Here is an 18,339-nt window from a genome sequence, read left to right on the forward strand (position 1 = left end):
AAGAAATTACATTCATTTTGAGTAGTGGAAAAGGGGTAGGATTAAATAAGTGTATACTTCTTCCTACTCCTTTTCGAACATGTAAATTGAGTTATGTTCTCTTTTTTAGTTTTGTTTTTAGTTTTTTTTCCATTTCATTGCTAGGGATTAGCGATTTGTTTTTGTTTGTATTTACATGTTCGAAATAAAGATTTAAAATCAAATCAAATCAAAAGGACCTTGAGACATCCAAGATAAAAGAGTGGAACAATAGAATCTAAAGCAATTGAATGGAGTGAGCAGAGAGAACATTTCCTGTTTGACTGATTTTCCTCGTAAAAAAGGATTTCCAAATGTGGTACAACATGGAGACTGGAAGGGTTGAGGTTTCACCCGTGATGGTCGTGAGCTTTTCCACGGCAGCTTTGCAACAAGACTTCCCATCCCAACCATATTTCAACCAAAATATCCGCCTGTCAACAAACACAGTGATCCTTCAAAGATGGCACCTTGCTCCAGAAATGACGTGGCGCCAGCTTCCCAAGCCTGATAAAATCAGCGGAGGAGACATATATAGCCCATCCACACACCAATACAAACTAGTGTTGTCACAATACCAAAATTATGGTTTTGATACCGATACACATATTTTGATTCTGAAAAAGGGGGAAGCCCTGTCAAATGATGGCGATATATCATAGTAAAAGCTACTAGTTTGTGAAATACCACACCTAGAACACGTTTAATGAGATTGATTAGTTCAGATGTATCATAATCTCTAGGACTAAGCTATGGCATATTATAGGCTAAATGTTGAATAGCCCGGTGCATAGTCGCAATTTCAACACAAAAGCCATGTGCTTTTTATGGCCGTCAACAGAATCTTGAGAACAAAGGTGGCTGGCGATTAGCCAACAAAACCACTAATGTGATTCTAATATAAATGACACTCTGCCCCCAAACTCAGACTTAAAAACTGCCTTTTTTAAACAAAGCTTTTGACTATTTAGAGATACTATAACTGTACCAAAATGAACCGTGAACCATGACTTCAAAACCAAGGTACGTACCGAACCATGGTTTTTGTGTACCGTTACAACCCCAGTAGCTAGTGATGCACGTATTTTTTTCATTTCAACCTTTATTTAAAATCGTAAGCATCTGAGGTTTCCCTCATTTACAGAAACGACGATTGTACAGTACATAATAAAAACAATATTCACAGAAATTTAAACACCAGAGTAAAACAAATTAAAAACGTTTAAAAATAATTTTAAAATATCAACTAAAACAGTTACAGGTAGTCACACAATGGTCTGAAATCATACATTTAAACATTCCAAGGGAAGGGAGAACCTCCAATTTTAGCGTGAGTTGAAGGACATTCCGTTAGAGGCATCAAAGGAAAAGGCTGACTTCCCTAGCTCAGAACAAATCTGAGGAACCCTAAGAACCATCCAGTCATTCGATCGAGTTGAATAGGTTCCAATATTCCAATCTAACAGTGAGGAGATATAAACAGGTTGTTTACCAATAAGGGCTTTAAAAATAAATAAATACCAGTGTTTGTTGCGCCTTTCTGCAAGAGAAGGCCAACCCACCCTATCATACAGGACACAATGGTGAGTATCATATCTGTCACCAGTTATAAATCTGAGAGCTGAGTGATATGCAGAATCCAGAGGTTTAAGAGTTGATGCCACAGCATGCCTATAAATTACATCACCATAGTCCAAAACTGATAAGAATACTGATTCCACAATTCTTTTTCTACTAAATAGAGGAAAATTTGATCTGTTTCTGTACAGGAAACCAATTTTCTGTCGCAGTTTAGTGGCAAGATTTTCCACATGGAACTTAAATGTTAATTTCTCGTCGAGCCACAGGCCAAGATATTTATACTCAGTGACTCTCTCTATACAAGAGCCACTGACAGTAGATATCCTCACATCATCAAAGTTAATATTCCTTGCTCTTGAAAATAACATAAACTTTGTCTTACTAGCATTAAGATTAATGTATAAGGTTCTATATAATTCTATGCTCTCACACTTCCCACTTGCTTTGGCTCACAAAAGTATGACGTCACGTCACCTATGTCAGTGTTCTTAAAGAGACGGATGCCCGTTAGCCTTTTTTCATCGTTTCCAATTGAGTCGTTATGCCAATTGGTTGTTGCGCTGCCCTACTGTCGGTCTGGGGAGGGTGTAGACTACCACATTCTAAGCATATGAAACATATGTCAACCCACTCTATAATGTTTCCTCACACACTGCATCCTCCTGTCTTGTGTGTGTGTGTGTGTGTGTGTGTGTGTGTGTGTGTGTGTGTGTGTGTGTGTGTGTGTGTGTGCCATTCTAAACCTCTGTCCTTACAGCTCTGTGGCCTCTCCTCCTCTGACCGCAGAGATCATCTAAATTATTCAGGGCTGGTGGAGCTGGGATCTCACAGGCTTACTGGCCTTACAGGACAACCTGTGGTTACACCCACCTGCCTACTTAATCTTATATCTCTTCCATTCTGGAGAAACCAGTCTTCCTGGGTGTTGATAAATATTTTAGCCTACCACAACAGTGGCACTTGTTACACTGGTTCTAGTGTTACAATAGCCACAGTAACATCCATTAGGAACATTCACTAGTGTTTAAGCAGCCAATGAGAGTGAGTTGAGTTGAGTGGCACTTGCAGAATGGATCTATGAGGTGTCGTAAAATGTACTATGGGCTTATTAGGAGAAAGGCTGGTCTTCTCAGCATTTCAGCAGCCACGTGTTTCCCCCCTGTTCGTCTTTATAATTGACTCGATGGACGCCGCTAATGCTGTTACCCCGGCTACAGTTCTCCCTGTATCATTGCTAATCATCGGTTCAGCATCTAATGACCATCACACCTGACCATCCTGGTTGGGGAGGCGATGGGTCTCTCTTTGAAGTGCCCTCCTGAGGTTTCTTCAATTTATTTCTTATTTTAAAGTTTTGCAGGAGTCTTCACAGAGAGTCAAAGTCAGGGGGCTGTAATGAGGGCCTATGAAGCTCTTTGAGACATAGAACTATGAATAAGAGCAAACGCTGACTTGACTGACTGCCCTCCTCTCCGTGCCACGTCTCACTCACCCGAGGCGATGGCACTGAGGCCAAGGCTGTGCTGCACATCCTCCGCCACCCGATGCACCACGCTGGAGTTCCCCGGGACGTAGGCCAGCTGGTAGCGTCCGAAGAACAGCTGAGGGGGCAGGGAGTCGACAGAGAAGCTCTGGTAGACGGTGGCGTTAGGGAAGTTCTTGAAGGGCACCTTCTGCCGCAGCACAATGAGGATGCCGGAGAAGAGCAGGGGCAGAGCTATCTCTACCAGGGTCACCAGGAGCTGACGCTTCTGCAGACAGAGAGAAGAAGAGTCAGGGGCAGAGCTATCTCCACCAGGGTCACCAGGAGCTGACGCTTCTGCAGACAGAGAGAAGAAGAGTCAGCCATGAAGAGAAAGACCAAGATTCAAGAGGTTTATTCATCACATACACACACAAGACATATAGTGAAATGAAGATGGCCATGCCCGCTTCGATTGTGAAAAAATACAAATAGAATAAAATAGAATAGATAATCAAATAGACATGATAAAAGTACTAAAATAAAATACAATACAATGCTAAGCTTACGAATTAAAAAGGTAATGAGTCCTATGTACACTACTATACAATATACAGTTATACTATATGTCTATACTAACTATACAAAAACATCCAGTTATGTTTTTCTTTCCTTTAAAGTGACCTTTTCTTATGTGTTTAAAGTGACCTGTGGTGTGTTTGTATGAGAGAGTGCAGAATGTGTGGTGTGTGTGTGTGTGTGTGTGTGTGTGTGCGTGTCCACAGAATAACTCACAATGTCCAATTGCACTGATAATATTTGTGTCATTTAAACATTGTATTTATGTGGACATAAATAAAGATTCTGTGTGTGTGTGTGTGTGTGTGTGTGTGTGTGTGTGTGTGTGCTAGATAGATAGATAGATAGATAGATAGATAGATAGATAGATAGATAGATAGATAGATAGATAGATAGATAGATAGATAGATAGATAGATAGATAGATAGATAGATCACTGTATCAATGTAATATTGGCGTGCAGAATATCACAATATATCGCTGCAACGATTTCCCCCCACCCCTAGAGCCAGCTGTGCTGTGCCAGACAGTGTTGTGGTGTGCATCACCTAAGGTAAATCACAACCCCATGAAAATCTGATGGCAACTTCCATATTTCAGCGACATCTGACATTCTGACTTATGAAAAAGAGAGACATCTCAGTTGGGAGGTCCTCTGACACACAGGAGAGAGAAAACTCTGCAGTCACTCAGGATTCATAGGCTTCTTAAAAATGGTTATTATATTAAACAATTGAATGGAGGCGAGACAGGCCATCATTTTAGTTCTTGAGCGCTGGCATATGTTGCAGATCCTCAGACACAAAGTGTGATTTATGTGACGTGTCCCGTGTGCCGAGTGATTGGAGGAGAAAGTAAGTCAGACAGTTTGAGGACAGTGCGCCGTCATCTCAGAGGAGCGCCAATTTCTGAGATGATCCACTCCCTACACAGACTCTGGCACACTTTGTCTATTCTTATTTTAACCTCCACTGTATTTTAACCTCCAATGTATTATTTTTTTTAATAGCATTAGCGTTTTAAGGGAGCCTACTTGTAGAGCCTACTGTCCTGACTGTGACTATAGACCCTACTGTTGTGGTTGTTGTGCCAGGCAGGGAGGCTGTGTGCTGGAGAGCGTGAATGCAAGTCTTTGTGGCTAGCTTCTGATTGATGGCGAGCTAGCACCCCTTTTCCATTACTTTGAACCATGAACTAAAAGGCTTGTTATCATACAAACAAACAATGTGGAACGCCCTACCCACAGCCGTAAAAAAAATTTAATCCTCAGTGTTTCCCACAGGATTTAGTGAGACTGTGGTGGTGGGTGAACCTCTGCCCCTCTAGGGGGGTCCTGGGCATGCCCCCTCGGAACTTTTTTTTTTTTTCAGTTTTAAAGTTAAATGCATCAATCTGGTGCAAAATTAACACTTTGGCTGCCATGGGTTAAATTAATGATATACCATAGATTGCCAGCGCTATTTGTCTATGGAGAAAGTCCCCTTCTTTGCAGGGCTATAACTTTTTAAATTCTATTGCTACATTGCCATTATTAGGGCCCATTCAAAGTCCTATATGTATTGTTCATTGTGTAGCAACGTTAAACTTTTTCATTCACATATTCATAGTAAAGTATGGTCTAATGTATAAGTATGTTTTCATCTCTTTCTGCAACTTTCTCCAGAACGTGATATATAGCCCCAAATGCATTATATTGATGATGAAATACAGTTTGATGGCAATCAGCGCGATATAAAAAATTCCAACTAGACGTACTTCTAGAAGTTACTACACGTCATCTGATGTTGACCGGATGGGCGAGGGGGCGTTTATAATTCCGTGGGCAGCGTTATACCAATCATCTAATGTGGGTCAAATGTTGATAAAAGCAGTTAGTATCGAAGATGGTAACGTTACACGCTGAAACTCACCCCAGTCTCCGCGCGCCGTTGGGCGATCATCGTCGAGTAGAAATTTTATCATTATGGGATATATTATTACCCGGTCCATCTCCAGCTTGTATAATGGTATATACGTCCAAATCATGTTGTTTATCGAGTTATTGGCAATCGATCGCTATGTAGAGTGACGAGCTAGAATGCCGGAACCTATCCCGAGTGGCCGGAAGCAATACGGACATGTAGCACAACCTCCACTGTGCTTCCTGTTAAGCGGTTGCGCGATCGGCCACCAGATGGCGCTCCTGAACCGCCAGAGAGCTCAGTGGGTCCTGCTGGTGGTTCTCAGACCAGCGGAGGGACATTATGGATCAGATCGCAGATTTTTGAAATATTGATATAAGGACGCTGTACAGCGTCCCCCGGCAACTTTAGCATCGCCAGCAATGACGCTGTAAAGCGTTTTTAGGCAGTCAAGAAGAGGCTAGATCTATGATGATCTTTGTGCTCAAAACACAAAATTTTCTAGACACTAGAGCATACATTTGAGCCATCAAAGAAATTAAGCAAAAGTGGTTACCTGTGTTGAACTAGTTTTTTTTTTTTTTTTTTTTTTAATAAAATAGACTGGATTACTATTATAACTACTACCACTGCCAATACTACTAATACATCCCTATTGGCAAACTTTATATAAATTTTTTTTTAAGAAAAATAAATATATATATATATATTTTTTTATATAAATCAAAATATTATATAAATATAATCAAATAGACGGAAATCCGTCTCAAGACGGAACGCTTTAATGCCTGCTCAGTCATTAATTTATTCACATATTAAATCTTATTGTATACACACACATTTATATTTATTGCTGGATGCATGCACGTACACGTTTGCAGCTATAGACCACTACACTTCCGCGTTACATTGAAATCGGGGAGGAGATTGCGGGGGGGGGAAATGAATGAATGTGGATGAGAGCCTTGACATTAAGTGATTGCAGATACGGCTGTGGGGGTGCTAGAGACATGATCGAATAGACTTGTATGCGCCTGAATCTCCTGAACACGACGCAAGACATTCCTAATCGATCATAACTAAATTGGCAGCGAAAAAGACCGTTTTTTAAGCATCGATTCCCCATGCACATGCGCAGATTGGCCACGGAGTGTGATGCAACGCACATCCACCCTGGAATGTTCCATTAGAGGGGGTGTTGTGTTGTGAGAATGATAAGATAGAATTAAATATACAGTAAAAGGAATACAGTACAAATATACAGAAGTCTACAGTAAGTGTAATATTGCACAGTGTTGTGCATTTATAATCAGTAGCTTAGGCTACATAGTAGGCTAATGACAGCCTATTCTAGTCTAGCAGGTGCTGGTATAGACTAGTAATGTTGATTTTCAGTCATCTATGAAATTTTCTGCCTAAATATACCGTATATCTAGGCAAAAAATGTCATATATGTCATATACGTCATATATTATACGTCTATACCAGCACCTGCTAGACTAGAATAGGCTGTCATTAGCCTACTATGTAGCCGGCCGTCATACTGGCTCAATTGGCAGAGTCAGCGGGTGGAGGTCGATGGGTGGTAATCTGGACGTTGTGGACAGCGACTCCTACAGGTCGGTTGGGGACGCCTGCACAGCAGAGACAGGAAATGGCGGGGGTAGTGTGAGCCTCCCACACGTTACACCTCGCCAATCAGAGTCTGCGCTGGCAGGTGAAAAGATGCGACAGGCTGCCTCCTCGTGTACCGGCGGGGACACGTGATGCAAGGCTTCTATCCTCCCTACAACCAACCAGTGGGGGGCATATGCGAGCAACGTTCAAGACAGGGGAGGGGAGAATTGGAAAACACAAAATTGGGATGGGAGAAAAATAGAAAATAAGGAAAAAAAATTGATAACAAAAAATAAAAAAAACGGCAGGTTATTAGACCTGGGGAGTCACATGATCGTTTTAAGACCCGCCTGGTTCCAGACTAATTATTTTATATGGTATTTTATCATAAAGGTTTTTCATGGCAGCAGGTTTATATGGTTCCACTTATTCATAAAATGTGTCTGATATTTGATGGGACCAGAGTTGAACCTAATTAAATGATATCTAAAAAAAATTATTTAACAAAAACAAGAAAAAGGTCATGGATACAAGACTGTTCCATTTTTACTTTTATCCATGGTAACTACTACAGTACCCATATGCCTCGGCATTTGAAGACCAGTCGCGAGCGAACGCTGTGGAGCTGAGAGGATGACATTACGAAGTTAGTAGTTGTGCTCTTGTGATTGACCAATCACAAGAGCACAACTACTCTGACCAATCACAAGAGCACAACTACTCTGACCAAAGTTTGCAGAGGCATGCTGAGGCTTAAGGGTACTGTAGTAGTTACCATGGAAACGAGTAAAGATTACGATACAAAACACAGCCACTCAAAGATTATGTTACCTTTATTAGTTGTATAATTATTAAATGGCTGTAATACTTAATAGTTTTGAACTTCAATGGGTGGAAATCCCAGTGGAATCTCACTGCACAGGTCTATCGCTAGAAAAAGGGTTACCTATTTGTAACACAAAATCATCATCCTCCAGCACTTTGGATTCTACTATCACTCTGCACAATTATTTTCCTTGAAAAAAAAGTGTATACAATTCTGGAGGACGCTCATTTTGTGTTAGAAATACAAAGCCTTTTGCCATTTAATACCTGGCTAAATCTTCCCAGTTCACTCAGAACCTGGGCCAGAACTACCGACCACAGGACTTGGGGTAAGTAAGCTCATAGTTTTGCTTTGACTACAATACAAGGCAAGTATTTAATACAACTCCAAATGTCCACAAATCTGATCTATCCCTTCAAAAAGGGTCAAATAGACTAACATTATCAAGGTCTAACATCTCAAATATAATAGTAGTATAAAATAGTCCTCTTTACCTACATAGCCTACATTAAGGGGTGACAAGTATTCCTGCTATGGTCAGTTATAACCAACTATACTATAGCCTACTACTGTGGAATAATATATCCATTCCCCAACCCATGTAAAGACAACCCCCTCCCCTCCCCTTTGTCCCCTATCCTATGCCCCCCCCCCCCCCCCACCCATGGTGTTTGATAGAGTTGAGGACCAATCATTGATATAGGTATTTGAGCGGTTAAATCATATTATTTTTAATAAAAGAAAAGGGTGATATCTATTCCCACATCTCTGATATCAAAATAACACACAGACCTCAGTCCAGTCAATCATGTCATGAATCATGTATGTAAATATTTCTATTTTAGACTGTTATGCCAACCATCAGATCAAGGTTTTAAAATGATTTTCATTCAATAAGCTGGTAAACCAACAGATCACATTGGCCAAAATTCTCATTATTTTAATTGTTTTCTATTTCATTCAGTATCTGATAACCGATGGATTACATCAATCCCATTCTTTTACCATGTATATTCACTTTTCAATATTTTACTCGTTCCAAATAATCCTGGTATATTATATATATTAATCTCACCCACATTATGAAGAGAAAAGTGAGTAACTGTGGAATAATATATCCATTCCCCAACTCATGTAAAGACAACCCCCTCCCCTCCCCTTTGTCCCCTATCCTATGTCCCCCTCCTCCCCCTTTTTCACTATAAAGAGCTCCTCCCGACAGCATTCGAGGTCTCTTTACCTGGGTCATTTCAGCTGATCACCTGGGGCAAGAGCCTCAGCCATTCTCTCTCTAAATACTATGTGTATATTTCTATCTGTCTGGATAATAAACCTTATTATCTTGATCTCGGTTGACTGAGTACATTCTTCAGGATATCCAAGAATATCCCACACTACATTTTGGACATCTCGCAGGCAAAGTCTCTTCAAGTCAGATGTTGGTCACCTCATGTGACCCTGTATCCCCTCCGGTGTCTGTGTAGTGTACTGCAGCCAATCAGAAAAAATATATAACGCACATCCTCCGTTTGTTGGTGCTGAGCCAAACTGTAAAAACAGTAATACATAAGAACAAAGCGGGGCTCGCAACTCACTTGTAGTTCCAAGGTGATTTTAATAAACAAAAAAGGCAGTAGATGCAACATTTCGACCTTGCCGGTCTTCCTCAAGCATGCATACAACACAAGCATGTACGCATGCTTGAGGAAGACCGGTAAGGTCGAAACGTTGCATCTACAGCCTTTTTTGTTTATTAAAATCACCTTGGAACTACAAGTGAGTTGCGAGCCCCGCTTTGTTCTTGTGTACTGCAGCCAAGACACACAGGACCCATTCCTTTCCCTGACACACTGCTCCAAATGGAGTCTCCTAGCAACCACAACTGGAGCAGCAGGGAGTGAGTGATGGGGTGACGGAGCAACAATCTCCCAAGCACATGGTCAATCTAGTTAGCAGGCAGCCCGGCACCTCCCTTTCTGAATCTTGGGAGCATTGAGCAATCGCCGCTATTTTTATTCAAATTCACTCAAGAGGAATACAACACAACCACTAATGGATCTAGATCAATGAAATACTAGAAGACTTGAAATCAACTAAAGAATTAGGAAGTACAAGCAGTGTTATGTTAAGACCAGAACAACAGGACCATTAAACCTCAAAATTATCTGGCCAGAACCTGGTGGTGTGGTAGAAGCGCAAGTGTTAAGCAGTATAGATCTATTACTGACAATATATAATTAACAAGTAGTAAAAGGGGCACTTAAAATCAATGTGGATTTATTATTTACTTTTAACAAATCTTGAAAAACTGTAAAACTGCACAAATGTATTTGGTTACTTTGAATTCTATTAGAGATAAATGGATATTTTATTTAGTAGAACACAAATCAGCCTCTATCTAAACTTAAAGTAATCGACAAGTAAGCTAGTAGTGACTACTACTGTCCCTGGCATCCGCTGTTAACACCACCATTCCACAGTAAAGGAACTATTTCTCAAAGGAGGCGTAGTTTGACCAAGTGTCAACTTTTCACAGAATGTTTGGAATATTTCTTCCAGCGAGACAGCGTGTAACCATGGTAACCACTCTCCAAACATTTCATGCAAGGCAAAGATACACAGAACATTCAAACTAACAACAAATGTACTTGATCTTCTTTCAATGGTAATAAATCTGTAAAGACATCAAATTCCAAAACACAAACATACCTTTGACTAATTGTCTGTTTTATTTAAATCTGCACTGCATCAGTTTGTTTGCACTTCAGAAGTATGATTTAGATTTGGTCCCCAAAATTAATGGAAGTGAATGAGGAGCCCGACACCTGGGAGGAATGGTGGTGTTGACAGCGGACAACAGGGACAGCAGTGGTCACTTGCTTACTAGTAGTAGATGACTTTAGATAGAAACATAAGTTCTACTAAAGGGCAATTCCATGCAAATGTCAACCTCACCATGAAAAAATTTAAATAACATGATCATAACCAAACCAATTTCAAATGTATCATCAAGGTCTATATTTTGAAGTACAAAATAGATTTGATCGTAATATTTATGAGAATGCATGTTTTTTCACACTACAGGAGGAGACACAATGATGTAAAAATTTATTTTTCGATTAACCTAATTGTATGACTTTCTGAATGGCCAGAATGGCAAAAAAATAAATCAACAGATATTTTTCTAACCTCACCTTTGGTCATGAAGGGCTGTTGTATCAATATGTGAATCAATTATGTACTTTGTGTCTTTCCATTGGCAGGTGAAGCATGCTGTTATAATGCCCCTTTATGGGACAGCGAATGTAACATCCATAACGTTTTCCAGGAAAAGTTGTCATAAAACATGCATCTGGAATGCAATGTCAACCAAACTTCCTAAGCAAAGCTAACTTTTATAAAGATGACATATTAGCAACAATTAGTCATTCTGGTCTTATTTTTTGTATTCTTTAAAAGTGTTATGGATGTTACCGTTATGGATGTTACATTGCAAGTGACGGATGTTACATTGTGAATGTGTGTTGTTAAGTCCGATTATGACCCCTTTGTTTGAAGTATAATTTACACATTTTAGTTACACTTATTGAGATAAAGATGAGCCTGCAATAAGAAATGTTTTGACCTTTTGGATTTTGAGATAGGTGACAAAATACACAGCGTTATGGATGTTACGGAAATTGACAAGCTTTTCGGACTCACTGAACACATGATGAAAACTCTGTGAATATCTTTTTCAAAGAATAACATGTTTACTATCACTTTGTAGGGAAGGGTTTGAGGTACCCAAAAAGCACATTCAGGAAAACCTGGCATTTCCTCTCAAGGAATGAATCGCAAAAAAGTGCCGTTATGGATGTTACATTTTTGCGTTATGGATGTTACACGTCTGAAATAGACAAAAAACACTATCAAAAATGTGTGTTGTTAAGTCCGATTATGACCCCTTTGTTTGATTTAAATCAGAAGTATTTTATGACTCCTTGTTTGATTAAAATCCAACATATTTCCAGACACAACTTTTTCACACATTGTTGGTCTAGGCAGAGCAGTGTCCACGTTAGCCTACTGCTAATCGGCTGCTGTCAGCCATCTCCCCCTCGCGTCTGCTCAGCCTACATGTGTATTTGTTATTGTTTTGCAGAGTATCGTGACAAGAAACCCACCCCAAAAAACACAGAAACCCCAAATGAAACCAAACAGAAAGTAAATTAGTATTATTACAGGGACGACATTTCAAGACAGGCCCCAGGAATGAAGGATGGAGTGACCATAAGAGAAGGAGTCAAGCAGCGGCGGCTACGTGGCGTAGTGGGCAAGGCACTCACCACGAAATGCTGGAGACGCTGGGCTCGTCAGTTCGAGCCCAGCGCTCCACATTTGCTTTCAGTTTAGCTGGTCGTCTGTACTAATACACATTGGCCGTATTAGGGGGTGGGAAACTGATGGGTGGGGATCGGGCGTTGTGGACAGCGACTCCTACAGGTCGGTTGGTGCGCCTGCGCAGTAGAATCAGGAAGTGTCTGGGGCAGCGTGAGCCTCCCATGCGTTACTCCTCGCCACTGAGAGATCGAGCTGCGCAGGTGAAAAGATGCGACTGCTGTTACCTCAAGTACCGGAGGGGACTTGTGCTATGTATGACTTAGTCCACATTGCAGCCGGCTTGTGGGAGGCAAGAAACAGCGTCCGTGACAGGGGAGGGTTGAATTGGATGATACGAAATTGGGATGGGAGAAAATATAGAAAATGGGAGAAAAAGTGGATCAAAAAAAAAGAGAAGGAGTCAAGCAGAGGGTTCAGAAACGCCACATGTCCATGTCCCTTATGGAGGCTTACCGCTGCACTTCCAACCAAAGAGGACAAGTCCTGGGTCAGTTTTGATCAGATTCGTGAACACCTCAATCCTCACATGGATAACAGAGGGAGATACCATTTCTCTGAACCAGTCCAGGCAGAGTGAATTGGACTTTCTTTTTCATGGTGAGGTTGACATTTTCATGGAATTGCTCCAAAACTCATTTTCTGATTTAACCGATATTAATATTGCTGTTCTCTGTATAGAAAACACTTTTTTATGTTAATAAAATAAAGAGCTATTTTCCAAAAACTTTGTAATTTATTTTCAGAAGTGAAAAAAATTATGATTTTTTTTTTGTGATGTCACAGTATGATGGCATAATAGAACATTCTAGAACATTTGTGATGTCACAGTATGATGTCATAATAGACCATTCTAGAACATTTGTGATGTCACAGTATGATGTCATAATCGAACATTCTAGAACATTTGTGTTCTATATATATTCAACAATGGATATATATTCTACACTGCCGGAAATTCAAATAAGAAGAAGAAGAAGAAGATAGGGTGAAGATGTGTAGACTGAGGCTGGGGCACTGTGGGTTGAACAGTAGCTTGTTCATTGTGGGCAAACATCCAGATGGGGTGTGTGAATGTGGAGAGACTGAAACTGTCGGGCATGTCTTCCTAAAATGTGAAAGGTATAGGAAAGAGAGGGAAATCTTTTATAAAAGTCTGGTAGAGCTGGGAGTATCTTCCTTCTCTCTTAAATCATTCTTTGGCATGGATAATGAGAACCACCAGTTGATCACAGAGGCAGTGCTGACATTTCTGCATGCTTCAGAGTTGTACCAGAGGATATAGCGTTAGTGTATGTATTAGTATTGGACAGGCAAGAGGAGCAGAGAAGAAGGAGAAAGTGTGAGTTGAAGAGGCCTAAAGATGGAACACCACTAGTGTAGTATAAGAAATGAGGAGGGAAGAAATACGCCAAGAAAGAAGAAGAAGAAGAAGAAGAAGAAGAAGAGATCATCAAAAGAAGTGCGGAGGGCAGTAATACGCCACGATGCGTCTACTCTGCCGGAAATTCAAAAGAAGAAGAAGAAGAAGAAGATGCGGAAGTAGCAGCAGTAGCTGCACTCCAATGGACAATGTAGGTGATGACGGGGTCCAGTAGAAGAAGAAAAAGAAGGTGAAGAAGGAGAAGAAGGAGAAGAAGAAGAGCCCATAAAAAGAATTGCGGAGGGCAGTAATACGCCTCGATGCGTCTACTCTGCCGGAAATTCAAATAAGAAGAAGAAGAAGATGCGGCGATGAGATGGAGGGTTCCCCCTCTTGGGGGGGCCCTCCAAGAGAGGAGATGATGTTTGTATTGTGATTGTATGACAAGAGGAGCAGAGAAGAAGGAGACAGAGACGATAGAAATGTGTTTTGAAGATGAGAAGAAGAAGAGGAGTGTAAACTTTCTCAAGTGTGGGCGAAGCAAGAATTGTGGAGGGCAGTAATACGCCACGATGCGTCTACACTGCCGGAAATTCAAAAAAGAAGAAGAAGAAGCATTTCCTGGCATTTTTTCAGACTACAACATGAATCTAGAGCCATATGAAATCCGCGTTCACGGAATCGCGGACGGAATCGCGGAATTGACCAATAAAAATGGAATCAACTGCAAAACGTGGAATATTGCAGAATTTGGCCTAATCTGGACTGAAATTCCGTTTTTGGGTGGAACGCTTGGTGCACACGCGACCGGGGAGACGGACGCTAGAGCGGGTTACACACAACACAGGCAGTCTCCCAAGCGTCTCGCTGCTTCGGTGTTTACATCGTCAAGAAGCTAATAAATTCCCCAATAAGCCCTCAATTCAGAGCAGAGCAGTATCCTAATGACTTTTATGCCTCCGGCGATAAGGTGTTTTGCTAATTCTGTCAACGTTCCGTGGACTGGAGCCACAAAAACACTTGCGACACTATTGTGATTAAATAGCTATAACGTTAGGACATGATCGCTTCTTGCTAAATCTAGTGCACCCATCCATTTGTTTAATGCAAACGAGTCATTATACACTGCCCTTTATAATCGAAATAAACTTAAATAGCTATGAAACGTTTTACAGTACATAGGACTATAGATGGAAATGATAGCTTCTTGCTAAATCTGGTGCAATCCATTTGTTTAATGCAAACGATTGTCATTATACACAGTCCTTTATAAACGAAATAAACTAAACTAAAGGTGCCTAAATTATGCATTACTATATTTCATCACAATAAAATAGATATAGCTAGGCTACTGACATTGTGATAATGTCAGTAGTAGCTAGCTGTATCTATTGTTTACACTTGAAATGTGTATTTTTATTTTGTCACAATATTATTTGAAAAGTATTGTGTAAAATGTAACTGTATTTCTGAGTTGCAGCACTTAAAAACATTAAATGGACTGTCATATTCAATTGTAGACATTTATTCATTCCCACTTATTAGACACTATTTCTGATGGTAAAATGAGCATAAAAAGCAAAATACAGAATTCTGAAATATTAAAACGGAAAAAACTGAATTTGGGAAAAAATAAAATGGAATTTGGAAAATAATAAAACGGATTTCATATGGCTCTACATGAATCCAGACTGGTTTGACCCTCAAAATGGTCCACTGAAGTCAAACACATGTGGGTAAAGCCCTATTTGTGTTTTTTGTCTATTTCAGACGTGTAACATCCATAACACAAAAATGTAACATCCATAACGGCACTTTTTTGTGATTCATTCCTTGAGAGGAAATGCCAGGTTTTGCTGAATGTGCTTTTTGGGTACCTCAAACCCTTCCCTACAAAGTGATAGTAAACATGTTATTCTTTGAAAAAGATATTCACAGAGTTTTCATCATGTGTTCAGTGAGTCCGAAAAGCTTGTCAATTTCCGTAACATCCATAACGCTGTGTATCTCAAAATCCAAAAGGTCAAAACATTTCTTACTGCAGGCTCATCTTTATCTCAATAAGTGTAACTAAAATGTGTAAATTATACTTCCAATTCAAATCGATGCCTTGTCAATATTAAGTTAAGTTTCCAATGTTCTCTCTGAATGTAACATCCATAACGCTGGAATTGCCCTCAAGTGAAATATCCCTTTAATGAGTTTGAAGTTGTCTTCCAGTGACATCATCAGTAAAATAATGTTGCGTTTCTTTTCAGTTTTTTCTTTGTTTCCATTATTATCATCATTATTATTTTCTTTGTATCCTTGTGTTTATCTTATCTACTGTGTTTTATCTGCTTTGTTCTCCCTGAAGCGTTCTGAAAATGTTTCAGAAAGGTGCTAATATACATGTTTATTATTAGTATCATTATAAGCTGCGACTAACTAGATCAATTAAATATTATGTAGCCATGAATCTGCATCCCTCTGACACACCTGCTGGACGTAGTTCTTCCACAGAAGTAATCCAAACTGTCGTATGATGGCCATATTGAAAAGGACAACGGACACAGTCCTGTAGTCCTTCTGCAGTAGCTGGAGGAGAGACGAGAGAGAGAGTTACATTTAGGTTTGGATTCAGGTCTAAATGAACCATTTGTTCAAGGTGGTCATCCAGAAGCTACACATTGAGCAATACTACAATACAGCATTCAACTCCTCTTTGCCTTTCACGTCATGATAACAACTCTAAGCTCTCTCTTGTACCAAATGTTACATGTCCAGTGCTGGTTTGATGTTTTGAAGCCTGTAACTTGGGACTTATTGTGAAATAATAGAAACTCCTCAATCTGAGAGTGGAAATAAGGCATATGAGCTTCTGGAAGCATGAAGAAGATTCTAGAATGGAGAGGGGCCCTGGGGGTCACGGAGGAGTAAAAACAACATGCACACAAAGGAATGGTAAGACTGTTGACACAGACCTACATGGTAAACCAGTTACACAAGGCACTGGGAAAATGCAACCTTGTTTGTATTAGAAAAAGTTCAAGAGCTTCTAATCTCACTCAAAATACCCCCCCCCCCTTCCTTGACCATGTCCTTCCTTGTACAGTATAACAATAAACATTAAACAATGCCCTGCCCTAGATCCACTTCTAATAAAAAATCATTGCGCCTACGTGTCAGGTAATAATATTCAGGCATTCTACTACAGCCAGAGGAATTCACATCCTCAATAATTCCATAATGATCCAGACTGTCCATTTTCAGAAAGTAGTTACCTTTTCCATAACCGTTACTAACTAGTCGAGGTTAAAACATATGGTGCCCTGTGGATGGGTGAGCTGAGCTCCATGTTTATATATAAAAGCCGTGTGAGCTTTTGCCAATGGTCAGTCATAAAGTCACCTTACGTGGAGCTTAATGTTTGCAATAATAAAAAATTAAAAACGTTAGACAAACCATCACTGTCTCAGGGGAGTCTAGAGTACAACAGGGTGTTTCTTCAAATCCTAGTTCACAGATCTAATAAACTAAATAATTCTGGTCCAACCCTTACATTTGCAACTAGTGTCTTTCAGTTGAATGCATCCCTTTCATGACATTTCACATTAGAGGGGACATTGATGAGCAGGGGAGTGCTTCTTATCTATGTAGGCTAATGGCATTCACGAATATAGAGGCAAGGTCCAACTACGTCCTACGTTGCATCATACATAACAATGAAAGAAACAAAAGCGATGTTGCCATCGCTAAGGTATGAACACAAGACATGTCTTCATTATTATACACGGGAAATTAGAGATACATAGATATTACTTATAGCCTATAGGCCGCCTATCTTCTCCCTAATTCGTCCAACACAGCGTCTTGGCCATAGTGGTTGTTGGACACTCGACCCGCTTGTCATTCCCCACAATTCTGAGATGATGGGGCGAGATGACAGAAACCAAAACGCTACTAAATGTGCTGTTATTTAATTAAATTTCAATACATGGCAATAACGCATCGCCAGTCAAATGAGTAAGTGGTTTTTATTCGCACAAATATGTCAAATTACCTTACAAAAGCAGGGTTCGGCACATGAGGTTCATCGGCTGCCGTCCTTTGTGTCGGCGGAAATAATTCCTTTTTATGGCGATAATAACATTGAATTGCATCGGTGCGTCTTCCTTCACTGATACTACCGAGGTTCAGGCTCCAGCAGGCATTAGTGTGGAGCTAAGGACGTTTGTACTCAAGGCCAGGTCGAATTCTGCTTTTTAAATGTATGTTTACGGATGCAATGACATTGCACCAGCTGCTGGATAAGCCCGTGTTCATTGTGCGAAATGAATCTACAATCGTCAACAAAACCGGTCACGTGATCACCATGTATCGTCGGACCGTGATCTCAACACCTGTACACCCTGTAACGTTTGCTGTTGTCTGTCATTCAAAATATTTAAAAAAATAAATATATTATTATTATTATTATATATGTTATTTTATATTATATATAAATATACGAATAATTTCAAAAAATATATTCTTGACTAAAAATAAAGATGTTGGAACATGCTTTTCTAATCAACTTCAGTCTGGACATGATCAAATACGTTGTTTTGATAATTTCCACACGTGTAGAAAC

General features: G+C 40.1%; 1 protein-coding gene across 2 annotated transcripts in view; it reads right to left on the minus strand.

The window, feature by feature from the left end:
- The window catches only part of abca3b (ATP-binding cassette, sub-family A (ABC1), member 3b), a 106,317-nt gene extending 88,306 nt beyond the window's left edge, over positions 1–18,011 (minus strand). Inside the window, exons 1-3 of one of the 2 annotated variants that reach the window (XM_084329446.1) lie at positions 17,775–18,011; positions 16,206–16,304; positions 3,092–3,350 (exon numbers count right to left, since the gene is read on the minus strand). In XM_084329446.1, coding sequence (XP_084185572.1) covers positions 3,092–3,350; positions 16,206–16,259 — 313 coding nt within the window. In that variant the 5' untranslated portion in view covers positions 16,260–16,304; positions 17,775–18,011. Of the gene's footprint in view, positions 1–3,091; positions 3,351–16,205; positions 16,305–17,769 lie in introns of both variants that reach the window. The other variant, XM_084329445.1, reaches the window with a different exon arrangement.
- Positions 18,012–18,339: the final 328 nt, after the last annotated feature.

The sequence above is a fragment of the Notolepis coatsorum genome (assembly GCF_963971535.1).
Source record: "Notolepis coatsorum genome assembly, chromosome: 14".
NCBI lineage: Eukaryota > Metazoa > Chordata > Actinopteri > Aulopiformes > Paralepididae > Notolepis > Notolepis coatsorum.